The 14545-nt window shown below is 41.0% G+C and overlaps 1 protein-coding gene across 12 annotated transcripts in view; it reads right to left on the reverse strand.

Annotated features, from left to right (window-relative positions):
- Positions 1–1589: 1589 nt before the first annotated feature.
- Positions 1590–14545, reverse strand: part of meis2a (Meis homeobox 2a) — a 68983-nt gene continuing 56027 nt past the window's right edge. For 4 of the 12 annotated variants that reach the window (XM_083545585.1, XM_083545594.1, XM_083545595.1 and 1 more), the window contains 4 exons: positions 7675–7733; positions 6453–6563; positions 6036–6133; positions 1590–3389 (listed from right to left, as the gene is read on the reverse strand). In XM_083545585.1, the coding sequence (XP_083401711.1) occupies positions 6075–6133; positions 6453–6563; positions 7675–7733 (229 nt within the window). In that variant the 3' untranslated portion in view covers positions 1590–3389; positions 6036–6074. The remainder of the gene's footprint in view (positions 3390–6035; positions 6134–6452; positions 6564–7674; positions 7734–14545) is intronic. The other 8 variants (XM_083545590.1, XM_083545584.1, XM_083545588.1 and 5 more) reach the window with 3 other exon arrangements.

Consider the following 14545-nt stretch of genomic DNA (forward strand, 5'->3'; position numbering starts at 1 on the left):
TTCATTTTCTACTTCCATTTTCTCCTATTATTTATGGCAATGATTGTGATAAAGCTTTAATGATCAATATAAATATAGTAGGTAATAATTGTAAAGGGGAAAAATCGAATGAGTGTTTTATTTTGTTAGTTTTTTGTTTATTTGAACGAAACACGCGACGATCTGCAGAGGAAGTTTCACACAATTGCGCCTTTTGCCTTCATTTTATTTGCCTTGTGATTGATCAGCAATCATTCATCAGAAGCTGTTAAGGCAGAATTTAAAGCAGGACTGAGATGTGAGGAATCTGTTCAGTGTGACGAAGATTTTGCATTTAACATACTGAACGTGTAATATTTCTCGGGTTTTTTTTATGTACATGATTACTGAGCGCCCAGAAATCAACTCCATGTCATTTATAATAATGACTAAATAAATAATTAAACGAACAGATGTAAACATCGAACGAAAGTGAACAATGTACAAGTCAGGACAAAAAGCACACATTTTGGTCTCTCTCTATAATTATTCATTCATATTGCAATTTCTAATATTTGTTTTTTTTCTGGATTTTTTTTTTTTTTATAAATCTAAAATCTGTATTTCTTATATTCGTTGCATTATTATTATTATTATTATTATTATTATTATTATTATTATTATTATTATTATTACATTTTATTGTCAAATTGTTATAATTGTCTTCTTTTTAATATTATTATAGTCAGTGCTAGTGGTGTCTATATGTATAATAAATTGTCATATAAATACTACCAATATTTTTTTATAACAAATTGCATTTAAACGGAATAAACCAATGACGTCATTATTTATATTTATTATAGGCTATAATAACGGTATAAATTTATATATAAATAACTATATATTTATATATAAATGACTATATATTTATATCTATCTATCTATCTATCTATCTATCTATCTATCTATCTATCTATCTATCTATCTATCTATCTATCTATAGTTATTTTTATATAATTCTATACCGTTATTATAGCAATATATATATATATATTCCGTGTGTGTGTGTGTATGTGTGAGTGTGTGCGTGTTGCAGCTGTGAGAGTGATGAACATTCAGGACGCCCAACACTCCCAACACTTTCAAAGACTCAAAAGCACAGTGCCAGCAGGGGGCGCTTCAGAGCAACTCACACACTCACACTCACACACACACACACACTCACACTCACACACACACAAGCTATTGTTTCGGCTAATGCTAAATCCCCGATAAAAACAGACTCGCCTAATACTAATGAGACAGCTATATATGCTCTTACTACATCATTTACATTTTACCGCCTCAGCGCTATCAATAAATCACAGCAAAAGTGTAATCTCATAAAAATGTTTTAAATACAAAGTGATTTAAAAAAAAAACAAACATGATGCCAAAATACATTAATCTGTAGTATGTTGTAGTAGCAATAGTAGTAGAAATAATAATAATAATAAAAATAGTAATAATAATAATAATATTTTTTATCATTGATATTCTTATTATTATTGTTGTTGTTGATATTATTATTATTATTTTCTCTCTGAAAAACATGCAGTAGTATCAACACACATTTGAGCAGACTGGAATCTAACAAAATCAAAAAATGAAATATTTATTACAGCATTTGTGACTGAACACCTTTGAAACATTACGTCACAGTCCTCATACAAGTATTTAATGTATTTTTTTGACAAAGCTTAAGGGGGAGGGGGGGCAGCATCTTTATCATCTAGTGAGGAACACGTGCTGAAAAAGGAAGGAATTCATGGACATACAATATCAATGCCACAGCAGATCTGAAACTAGCAAAAAACATTCTTTTTTTCAATTGAGGTAAACACATAGAATATCTAACAGGAAACAATTAATAGACTGAACTCTGTACGAAGTTTGTTACAATATTCTCTTAGCTCTTTTCCAAGCTTTGAGTTCATAATTTAAGTTCTTTTTTTTCCTCTTCTTTTTTTTTAAAGTTTTTTTTGGTGCATCAACCACCGATAGCTTCTCTAAGTGCCAAAGAATCCACCATTGTGTGTGTTTGTGTGTGTGTGTGTGTGTGTGTGTGTGCTGTCCATATGGTGCACGTGTTGATCCAGAGGCATGGAAACTACTGTGGGATGTTGCTTTTCACCGGATATGCTTCCTTCAATAGGCTCTTCAGTGATAGAGAGTCCGTGATACAAAAGAAAATAATAACAAAATAAAAATGTATAAAACCAACACAATCCAGTGCTTGGGCAATTCAAACTAAGAACTTTAGCTACAGGGAAACATTCATTCATGAACCAAAAAGAGGGGCGTGAAATAAAGGTTTGTGTTGAATCAGCGGGCATCACTTAGCAACCTCTCTGTAGAGTGCTACTTCTGGTCCTTATTGGGACGAGTCCACTGCCTGCTCAGGTCTTAGTGCCAATATTTTTTACAGATGTTTCTTCCTTTATTTATTTCTTGGTTTTATTATTTTCTTTATTGCTGCAATGATACCACCTCTCCCTCAGGGAACAGCACGCACAGTGTGAAAAGCAGGGGGTTAACCTTTAATTCTAGCACTAGGTCTGGAAACATAAAATCGAGTGATCAACTAAAAATGCACAAGTTTTAACTTAGTGTCTATACTTTTATACTACAGTAGTTGTAACTCTTGGAGTCTCTTTTGTCTTTTTTTTTTTTTTATCTTTCAGAATTATTTCTTAAAATGGTTCAAACGAGAGCATGTTTCAGTGAATGTGTGTGTGTGTGTGTGTGTGTGTGTGTGTGTGTGTATATGTGTGTTTATTTCAGTTTGCACAATTGTGCAAAAAGTCCAAAATGTCTTCTGTTGATCTTTAACAAAAGCCCAAGACTTTACAAAGTGTTCTTGTCAGCTTGGTCCTCCATCGATGAAATAACAAATTTGACAAGATTAAAAAAATTATCACAGCTCATCTGGAATTCCATACTTTGAGAGTCTAATTCTGGTCAAAATTGTTCCATTTTCATTCTGTTCTTTAAAAATAGTCACAAACAAAATCGCTTTAGTGGAGTGGGCAGGGGGGAGTTGTTTGGAGTTGTTTTCTCGCTTGCACTTGTCTGGTTCCCTTTACACTACTGGGCGTGGATGTCCAGGCCTTGTCCACCAGTGCTGTGGTCGATGGGGGTGAAAATAGGGGGGCTCTGTGCAGACATGCTCATGGCGGGATGAGGAGGAGGTCCTCCGTGCATCAGCATGGCGGGGTGAGGAGGCACGTGGCCCGGAACGTAGTGCAGCGGGGGTCCGTGTCGTAGCTGAGAGAGGTGTGGTGGCATCTGTGGAGGAGGAGGAGGTGGAGAAGAATAAGGTAACGGTGCCATGCTCATGCCCATAGGACCACTCTGAGGTACGTACTCCCCTGGCATGCCCTGCAGACCTGCAAAAAACACAAACAGCAAAAAAGGTTCAGCAAACTTGCATAGACTCCTACTATATACACACATTCACACCATCATGAATAACGTTAATAAGGGTAATACTGTATAGAATAAAATATGCATTAAAGGTCCCTGTTCTATATTTTTCCATACCTAATCGTATGCTAACCATTAAATGAAATATTTGATTAAACGCAGTGTAAATCCACATCGCCGGGTCGTTTTGCACATGTAGCGCACCGAGTGTGTAGAACACATGAAAAACTACACTGCAGTATTTCAGGGCCTTGTGGGATGTAGTCAGCCCGATATATTCCTGCTCACTTCTCATACTGTAAAATGATCTGCACATCCATGCACTGACATCGCAAACTGGCAAGATGCAAAGAAAACTGCATATACATTCAATCCTCTGCTGAGTCTAGTGGTCATATCTGTTTAAATCCCTTTTACTAAAGCATTAAATAATTTTGGGGTTCAGTTAACTATCACAACATGAGAACTGCACATAATAGATATTTTCCTCTTAAGGGAGCTTTTTTTTTTTTTTTTTTTTTTTTTTAGAAAGGAAAACTCTGGAATGCTGGAAACTTCTCTGAGTAAAACATAACACATGAAGGTTGTGAAGACACAAAAATATATAAATGTGTAAATATATATATATTGTTTCCTGGAGCTTGTGTGTATATTTGGTGGCTGTTGGCAGTGACTGGTGCCGTTGTGTAGCACTGTGGGTTTGCAGGTATGGGTGTGGAGCAGGCCAAGGGACAGCAAAAGCCTGGACTGCACTACTTTGTAATGTGAACCCCAAGGGGATTAGCAACGACCAGTTGAGGCGGGGGAAGTGGGGGTCACCCCAAGGTCACCAGGCATGCTCATGTGCTGCATTCCTCTACCTTGGTACCCTGCAATTAAGAAATTACACAGGAGGATTTGCGGAGGAGAAAAAAGAGCATCTGAGGGTGAGATTAATGAACGAAACTCCTTTGTTAAAAGACGTGTCATTTTCGTATACCTGCTTTCCACCTTACTTCATTTCATTCAAATGCACGTTCGCTAAAGCACTCTTTTAAAAGCCAGCTATCACAGCCATAAAAAGTAAATCAATCTAGCCAGAGAGGGCAGCAGGAGTGCACCCACCTCCATATAACCTAGATCGGCTCCTGTTAAAAGGCCCAGCAGATGTTTTTGACACTGTAAGCTGGTAATCTCAAGTCTTGTAAGCTGCAGTCATTCTGTTTAGTAGATCTGTGCAGCGTGCCCCCCCCTTCTTTATTAACACGAGTGGTAAAACCATCTGAGGACAATAATGCTGCCTGGACCGGCCTACTCGCTCTGCCTGCTCCAGCAGAGCAGTCTGCTCAATGGCTGATGATAATTAACTACCAAATATACCATATTGTGTGGCTGCGTAATCAAATCAAGAGAGGGTAATATTCCTCTGTATTAAGCTATTAATGTAATTGGTCATGAAGCATAAAATATGTTATGTAATTAAATAGTCTAGAAAGTATATAGCCTATATTAAGAATTATCCAAGCTGAGCAAATGTTGTCTCTCTGTGGCTGTTTTAGGGAACATTGCTCTCTGCATTTTTGACTCCATTAGCAGTGTGGTGCTGGTGGTGATGATGGTAGAAGGGGGGTCTGAAATAGGCTGTCAGAAGAATCGTCATGGTGACCCTTTGGAAAATCCACTGCCTATTTACATATAAAGGGTTCTTTTAATCAAGGTAAGTGTTATTATATTGTGCCTCATTGAGCAGAGGAGTTTAGGTGTTAAATAAAATTTCCTCTGCTCTGGCGCCTTTGGGATGTAATATGTCTTGATTTCTCAAATGTCAGCGCCACAGTGCTGACGGGAGGTATAATGGGTGTCTTAATCAGGCAACAACCATTTAGCCTTGGAGAGAAAGAAAAAACGAGAGAAGAGAAATCCCCCTTTTTATATGAAGCCATTCTTTAACGTCTGCATCCCTTTGAATTTATCTCGGCATCTCTCCTGTCTCTGGGTCTTATGTTTGGGATCCATTGCCCCCTCCCCTCTCTCCTGTAAAAAATAATCAAAACACACGGGTTCCTCCCAGTGAAGGATCGGTCATGTCACCCTCGGCCCGTATATCTCACAGAGGAACCATAATGTACTGCGGCGTTCCCGGCTTTGCATATAAGATAATTTGGGCATCAATCCTTCCCCAGACAGATTTATGTCACTCTGAGGACAGTTTCACTTCTCCTTCTTTATCGCTTCACTGGAGCCTGCTTAATTTCTCCCCGTCAGCCCCTGCCCCTGGAGATGTTATTTTTTCCCTAAATGTCCAACATTTGCATTGGCTGGGGAGATGGGGAGAGCAATGCCACTGTTGTGATAAATAAATTTGTGGCCAGTGCTTTTCTCTTTTGCTTTTTCTTCCCCTGGCTTCTGGCGCCACAAGTCCGCTCCTCCAGGGTGGGCATTGCAATACTTCCTTCTCTGCTATTAAACCCATAGCAGGCTCATCCAACACACTGTGCACCAGGGCTTTGGAGGTTATGCGTGGAATGTGTTTGCTGTTATTTAGGTTTGGTATCATAGCGATCCAAAAAGAGGGGGAAAAAAAAAGAAAGTGGAAGAAAAAAGCTGAGAAAAAGCACCGGTGTACTTACTTCCCCCATTTCATTGAGTTTTGTTTTACAAGGTGGGGGTTACATGTAGTGCCATTGCCCATCCATGCCCATATTCATCCCCATTCCGCTCATAGGCCCTGGAAGATGAGAGAAACACCAGAGAAGGATATGAGTCACAGACAGTAAGAACAGAGCCCACCACTGAAGAGGTACAAGTACAGCAGCAGAAAGACAGAGAAGAATATTCTACCAAAGAGAGACACCTGTTGACACCTGTTGTGCCTGAGATCAATAATGAATGAGATTAAACAGGCGGCAGGCATGGAGAGACTGAGATGGCATGCTTGATGAAGCAAAGCAGACCAAGAGCTAAACCAGAATGGAACCAGGAGTGAGTAGTGATCAGGCAGGGCAGTTGTTAGTAACTGGTTACTGGTGGGTCAGATACGAGCTTACCTGCTGGCCGGATTCCCATATGTTGCTGGCCATCGAGTACAAAGCTGCCCATGGGCTGACCCTCTGGACTGTATGCTGCTCCCTGGCTCACTGAAGGATCAAGAAGAAAACCTGATTGTAGTCAAAACGTGGACAGGAGGGGAGAAGAAGAGAAGACATACCAGACAATGAGCAAATATCCCAGCTCTAGCCCAAACACACTGTAAGACATTCTGATGCATTCATGAGTCAAAGACCTAGTATGCAAACTTGCAGAGCCAGTCCAGTACACACATGCACATGTGCACAAGAGAAGAATAAATTAAACACACTCTCCAATGAAGTAAAAACAGAAAGAATTGTCTGAACATTTTTTTAGGAACAAATTGCCCCACAAAGCTTTAGTGTCTGTTATCTTACTAAACAATCATGCTGTTATTATGAGCACTTGTGTGTTATCTTCAGAATATTATGCAAAGTGATTAGTCATGCTGTATTTGGAAAGTTTGCTGATTGCGACATCGTGCATCGGAATATTCAAAATGGGTCCCAACCCCTTTGCCAGGAGGAGCCATTTCAGAACATCCTAATTCAGTTAAAGTTTCACAGCATTTACACAATTCTCTTAGCAATCTGAAGGAACCTCTTAATGTCTTTAAGACTAAACTGATCATTTTATACCTCATAAATCCCAGTTGGATCTTATTGGATTATTTTTTTTTTTTTTATCTTTTGTGGTTTGAAAAGATTTGGCAGTAGTAAGAAGAAGTAACATCTTATCAGTTAACAATGTGTAGTCATTTTAATCCTTTCACAAAAATAGCAGCTCTGTCTATACCTGAAACCCAGAAGCAGAAATCTGAACTAAATCAATAACCACAAAACCCTCTGGATTCTTGCTTCATAGTTTCAAAACGAATTCATTACTAAGAATTACAAGAAGCATATTAAGAAGCATATTATGGTTAAATGCTCTATACATTTTTCTAAAGTACTCATGTGGCCAATTAGCATTTCGCAGAGAATGTGTGCTAATGTACCTCTAACAAGCTAGATTGGGAACATCTAATTAGAGCCATCAGCTAACATGCTTGGTCATATTGGCACATGTCCCACCGAGGATGCAGGAAAGCAGAGGATGGAAAAAAGGAGGACTTTATCCCATAATGGAGGACTGTGTGAGAATGTTCATCTGCCAAAGAACTGATTGGAATAGGGAGCAGAGAAACAGTGATGGTTTTACCTGCTCGATTTGACTGGTCAATCATGGGCTGTACTATTCTTCTTCTGGCATTAATGAACCTGGGAAAAGACAAAACAGAGGGAAAGAACAGAGACTTTAAATCACCTACCATTAAAGGAGACAAATATTCATTACAGAGCACAATCAAGACAAAGCCATTTGCATGACTTTATGGCTGCATTAGTGGCTAGCTCCTCGAAAAGCAATCAAAACCAAGAAACAACAACAAAAGAGCGATTGTGCTCAGGCTTGGGAGCCCAAAGTGGTATCCTTTTAATGTCCCTTATGATGTATTCCTTTAGCTTAATAAAGCTTTTGATTACTTTTGGTAACTATGGCTACTCAAAAGACATTCCACAAGCATTGCATGTAGTTGTGGTGAGGCCACTGTGTATCTGACACTCTGGGGCTACTCATGCTGCACCTTCACACCGGTCCTCTCGTGCACATAAACGTTACTCTTAGTGGGTTATCGCTCATTAGAAATTCAGAATAAGTTAAAAGTTTGTGAGGGCTTGGACACAAATGGTTCCTTTCAGTCTTTCACTCGCCTTCTTCATGCCCCCCTTTCTGGCTGCATTGTAGGGGGCTTTTGCTCCCCTCCCAGATGTCTTTAAACGAGGACCAGGCACTGCCCCTCTGTGCTTTCACGAGGTATTGTTATGTCAGCAAGCCCATCAATTAGGCTGTCTGAAGTTTTATCACCACCACAGCGGCAAATAAGTGCAGTTCCACAAAGCCACCCTGGCCTTGCTCTCTCCTGCCGCTTTGCACTGTAAAGCCTGCAGGGTCACCACAAGGTTAGTGCCAGCCAGGGAAGCCCTTTCTTTCTGGCAGAACGGGACGCCCAAGGCCGTGTCAAGTCAAAGACTCTGCGGAATGAAACGGTGCTCTTTTAACACGCTCGGACTGTACCAAGATGTTAGGGCTATATGCACCAACATGTGTTTGATATTAGAGAGAGGTTACAATCATGACCAGGCTATCCTAAACGAACAGCGGTGGGATACACAACCTAATGTTCTCAGAGCAATGCTACAGGACTGGTCATTAGATGCAAAGGAGAACTGGAATCAATTTGGGCCCCTAATCCCTCATGAACCACTGATACCTGCCCTTACCTTCTCCTATTAACTTAAACGCCTGTAATCTGGGCTTTCAAAGTGACAGGCTTACATTTACAAAATACACAGCTGGAAAAAAAGAGAAGAAACATTTGATCCAAATGCACCGAATGTTTTTTTTTTTTACTTTCAGAGTTGAACAACTCAGAAAAAAATAATCAGATGGTATTAGCACAGTCAATTGAACTGAGGAAAAACGACTGGTGCACCCACATATATATATATATATATATATATATATATATATATATATATATATATATATATATATATATATATATATATATATATATATATATATATATTACAAAAAAAAAAAAATATATATATATATATATATATATAGTCTAATATTAGGCCCTTAAATCTATTTTTAAACCACAACTTCCTAATGATCCCTAGAGATAACTGAAATCAAAGTAATGCATCATGTCCTCTCTAAGGGCTGTCTTTGTTGTCAGAAAATGCCACTATCCCTGTAGTGAAGTTGAGATTTAATCTCTGGCATGTAAACACAAGAAAAAAATCCCCCCTGTCAGGATTTTCTGGACAGACAGCAAAAAAACGAGGCCTGCCAAGCTCTACAGAGCTTTAACTCACTGCCTTAAAGCTCTGGAAGGCTCAAATCAAAACCATGTGCACCCTCCCCCTTTGCCATGCTCCCAGAACTGGACCATAAACACGTTATGTTAGGAATGTTTCTCGCACGTGAGGAATATGCCTGTTTACTATCGCAGCATATTAAGCCAATAAGACAAATAATTATACACACCAGTAAGCAGAGTTTTATCTAGAAATCATTCAGCTTTTTTATTTAATAAACCAGAACACATTATTATATTAGTGTACTTTTATATGATTCTATTACATTATGTGCCTTTTGGCAAAGAGAGCTAGATAAATTTGCTCCTGAACAAACATGCCGTACATAAACATTTCCTCAAAGCTATTAATGTATTTCTTAAACAGCTGCCATCGCGATTGACCTCTTCATGTCAGTGCCGTCCCAACTGGACACATCTTTGCACAATACAACACATACACACAAACACCACAGCGTCTGTTTTCCTTCTCCAAACTGTTGCCACAGTAACACAGCGGGGGCTGACCAGGGCCCTCTTCTGCCCCCAAAGCGCCTTTTATCAGTTTGAGTAAAGCCAATTGAGATTATCAGACCAGGGCTTGATAACACTGTTTTCCCTCCTCCCATGAGCTGCTAATGGGGTGTGCTTAGAACAACACCCATGCCAAGCCTCCAGAGAAAACAGCCTAAGCAGGCACACTGGAGCAGAGGCCTGCCGAAACACACTCAGACTCACACACACAGACCAGGGGGACCTAACCGCAACTGCTACCTCCCTGTGTGAGTCCCAAATGTGTATAGAGTCCGGCCATGAGGACGGGTACTTCCAAAGTCTTACTACCATTTTTATTATTTACATCTGGTAGAGTACTTATTATAGCCTGAGCCTGCATAACATTATATACCACCCGTCCCTCACTCTCTCTCTCTCTCTCTCTCTCTCTCTCTCTCTCACACACACACACACACACACACACACACACACACACACACACACACACACACACACACACACACACACACACACACACACACACACAGACATACACACAAACAGTGCTGAATGTTCCCCTCTGAGCATACTGACTTGTATTATCACCCCTCCCCCTGTCCTCTACACCCAGCATGGGAACTCCATGCTGTCTTCAAACAAATAATTAAAGGCTAGGTGAAGGGGTCATTGAAAGGTCATTTCTGTGGATACTCAACAGAATGTGTACATTACTGCAGGAGATAAAAAAAAAAAGCCTGGTACTATGGCTGTGTTTAATGTGAAGACAGACAGCCTTTACAAATCAATCAGGGAGTTAAGGACAAAAAAGGGAAAAGTGTGAAGGCCATTTTTTTTTAGAAAATATTCAAAGTTACAGGAAAAGTTAAAAGAACAATCTAACTTAAGCTAAAACAAAATAAAGGAAAAAAAAAACGCATAGAGGTCTAGCTAGTAAGTGTGCTGTGTGAAAAACAACAACTCAATTGCTTCTTTCCACAGAGGAACCATGTCGATCTTCCCTTACTTCATTTGACGCTCTGTCAGTGGATCATTTTCATTAAGATTTAGAGCAGAGCTATACACAAACCCCTGCCAGTGCAAATAAGAATAATGGAGCCAGAACTGCAGGAGTCCACTTGACATCACTCTAGCATGGAGCTGCATCAACACTCTCTGCCCCACCAGAAATCTTAACTCAAACAGCCCAAGGGGATCATCTAGGCCAGCAAGCGTGTTAAACAGGCTATGCAGCAGGCTCCTGCACTCTTGACTACATTTTCACCCTGCTATGTCACATCGCATGCGGTGATGCAGTACACGTGAATCTTTGAAAGGCAATGGCTGCCCAGCTGAATCACCAGACTGCCCAGTGTATGGATTACATTTATAGCATTTGGCTGACACCCCGAACAAGCAGGGTTAAGGGCCTTGCTCAAGGGCCCAGCAGTGGCAGCTTGAAGGTAGTGGGATTTGAACTTGTGACCTTCAGATTCAAAGTCCAATGCCTTTACCACTGAGCTATCACCTCCCACCTCCCATCAGAAAGAGCGTGAGAGACTGAATGACAGGCTCTGTAGAGTTGTGCGGCCACACCTAGTAACTAGCTCTTGTCGTCAGCATTCCTTCTCTAAAAATTTCCCCACGGCAAACCGCCTTTCCCTGGAGCCCAGCCAAAAGCGACACTCTCCGACTGTACCCCAACCAATCATGGTGGGCAGTCTTGAAAGCCTAACCAATCAGGGCCAGGGTCAGGTTCAGCATGACCACATTGCTTGGTGGTATCTGGTAAAACATGGTGCAAGAGAGGAAAGCTGAGGTTTAAACTGGGAAACAGTCAGACTAAGAAGCTTTCAGGAGCAGGAACAAATGTGTAAAAATAGTGTCATTAAGTAAAATTCATTCCAGTCATAAAGACTATGGGAAGATATAGTATATACTAGTAAAATTCTTCATCATTCCTCAAACAAATTCAGCACTCTCAGAATTTTAATTAAATCTCACTTCCAACAGAAAATCTCAAAACAAAATTAAATAAGTCAGCTTTGACAAAAATTTTGTTAACGTCTTAATAGGGAAAATAGCTTCAGTTTCAACTTTGACCTGGGAAGTGTACACAGAATAAACCTGGGAAGCGTGGGTTTAATAAAAGCAAACATGCCCCAATTATCACCCACTAACAGGGTCAGACGTGTGTCTGCAGGCCACCAGCAGCCTCTAATCTGCTATGAGGTAAATACAGATTTCATATCGGCCTGCTGGGCAGACAAAGTAACTATTTAAGCTGGTCACCAGCTTGCACCTATCTGTGGATTTATCATAAACTATCTGAGAGGATCTATTCAGAGCCAAGCAGAGGAGGGGTGGAAAAAAACTGAGTGACACTGGGAAAGATGGGAGGAGTGTGCAGAGGCGTCCTCCAGCCCATGAGATCTCTCTCTTCTTAAACTTAAAACAGGAGTCGGGAGACATAACGCGGCATGCATTACCTCAGTCTGTCGCTTGATTTAGTACAGATGGGGGAGCAAGCTGAGTAGGATTGTGTGTGTGTGTGTGTGTGTGTGTGTGTGTATGCGTGTATCCTTTGGACGAATGCTGTGGAGCCTATGTTCAGACCATTGTGGTGTTTACATAGTTCTCTGCTGCTCCTCTTAAACAAGAAAAAGTGCTTCACCTTTCCTTACCTTGGCCGATTTCACCGCTTCATTTCCTCCCTTGGCCCTGCCATTCCTCTCCTCTTGTACTTTTTTTTTCCACAGACTTTAGCTCTCCCCCCAACTCCTGCTGCATTCCTCTCTGTCACATATGAAGAGAATTTGTACTCGTTCTCTCGCTCTTTGTCTCTCTGAGCTATTTTCCTGCGCCAGTTTTGTGTCAGCAGGAGTCATTAAGATCCAAGTGGTAAATCAGACGAAGAGTTATATATTTGTTTTGCAAACTGACACGTTTTAATGAGCTGCTAATTAAAATAAATCAATAGCACTGCGGCACCCTGAGTCTTTCTCTCTGTTTCTGTCTCTCCCTGGCGCATCATGATGCAGTCAGAGCAAAGAAATGTCTCTGGCTCTGTCTCCAGGCATGCTGCAATGACTGAATCCATTTCAGAAATTCCAGATTGGCATCCTTCAGAGCAGTCAAGCTCCATGTAAAAAATAAATAAAATAAAAGTCACTGCAGCACTGGAACTTTTTCACTCAGTCATGAGGTCTGGTGTGCCAAAACTGTAGAAAATCAAACAGATTCTTCTCTATAACTCTCCCTTCCATAGCAATTACACAGATATAAACACGACTGGGAGGCAGTGTGGAGCTGCAGCACCTGTGGCACATTCTCACTTAGATACCAACCCGAGTATAGGCAGGGAACACCCCGCCGAGGGATGTCACCCCCAGTCTGCTGGACAGTCCAAGACTACACTGTGTAGAAGGAGCGAGCCCAGCTGTTAACTGTCTGTCAAACACCTTGTGTGGTGGCGCAGTCCAGGAAGCCCGGGTTGTCGCGCCTTTGATCCTGCAAGCAGCAGCTGCTGGTTCGTACAGCACGACTTTGTTCTTCCAATTCTGCTCTCCCAATTCTGTCCTGCGGCACAAAACCAGCTGAATCTGTTGGAGATGAGCTGATAGGGGGGTGAGGGGTGGAAAGGAAGGGGCCGAGCGAGAAAAAAAACCTCTCTCGCTTTTTCTTGCTATATCAACAAGCTCTGACAACTGCGCTGAGGTTTTTCTTGGCCCCAACACAGCTCACAGGCATCTCCTTTTGACGCTCCCCCACTCCCTGCTTTAACATATACAGTAGTTATTGTTCAAATCAGTCTGTGAATGGAATGGGTTGAGGCCAAGGCAGCCCCAGGCGTCAACACACCTGTGTGAACAAGGCCTTCTTCTTGCTGCAACCAAGCAAAGCTAACCTACACTAGCACTAACAGTTTTCAAATCCCTAGAGAGAATATACTTTTTTTTCCCTCTTGCTCTCTTGCGCTTTCACTTTCAGGCACCTAATCTTTCCCCCTCATTAATCCCCTTTCTTCTCTAGGCAGGCACCTTTGCTCTGGAATGTTTTTACCAGTGCTATTATTTTTGATTATCACTGCCAGAAGAAGTATTAGGAGTCTGTCCACATTCTCATCCCCCCTACACACACCATACCCCCCAAAAAGCCCCCTCTGATGAGGGTGTATAGAAGTACATAAGCCATTCTCTTTCTTTTCCCTGCAGTTCATGTACCAGAGTGAGTTTTTTTTTTTTACCTTACTGAAGTGAATTTTGGAATATCCTGTGTGTGACAACACAATTGTATGTCTGCCTTACACATATAGAGACTGACAGAAGTGGCCAGCGCTTAAGGTAGTGTCATTCCTCAAAAAGAATTTCAACTCGTCTTTCCTGTGGTTATTTCATACATACAACACAATAAGCAGACCAACATAAACACACATACCAGGACAAGAGTGTTTGAGGCTAAATAGTGAGGGCAGGTGTTGCCCAGGACCTTGGTGCAGGTCAGTGCAGCTGGGCCATTGGGGGTCTTGCAGAGTCTTTCAATTCACTCGTTAATGCTTTCAATTATCTGCCTCTCATTGACCAAAGCCAGGCAGAGGCTGCGAATATCTATCATTACGCCACCTCCAGAAAACAAGAAGGTCATGCATTGGGGTCAGTGGACCCATTCTATTTA

The sequence above is a fragment of the Silurus aristotelis genome (assembly GCF_946808225.1).
Source record: "Silurus aristotelis genome assembly, chromosome: 6".
Lineage (NCBI taxonomy): Eukaryota > Metazoa > Chordata > Actinopteri > Siluriformes > Siluridae > Silurus > Silurus aristotelis.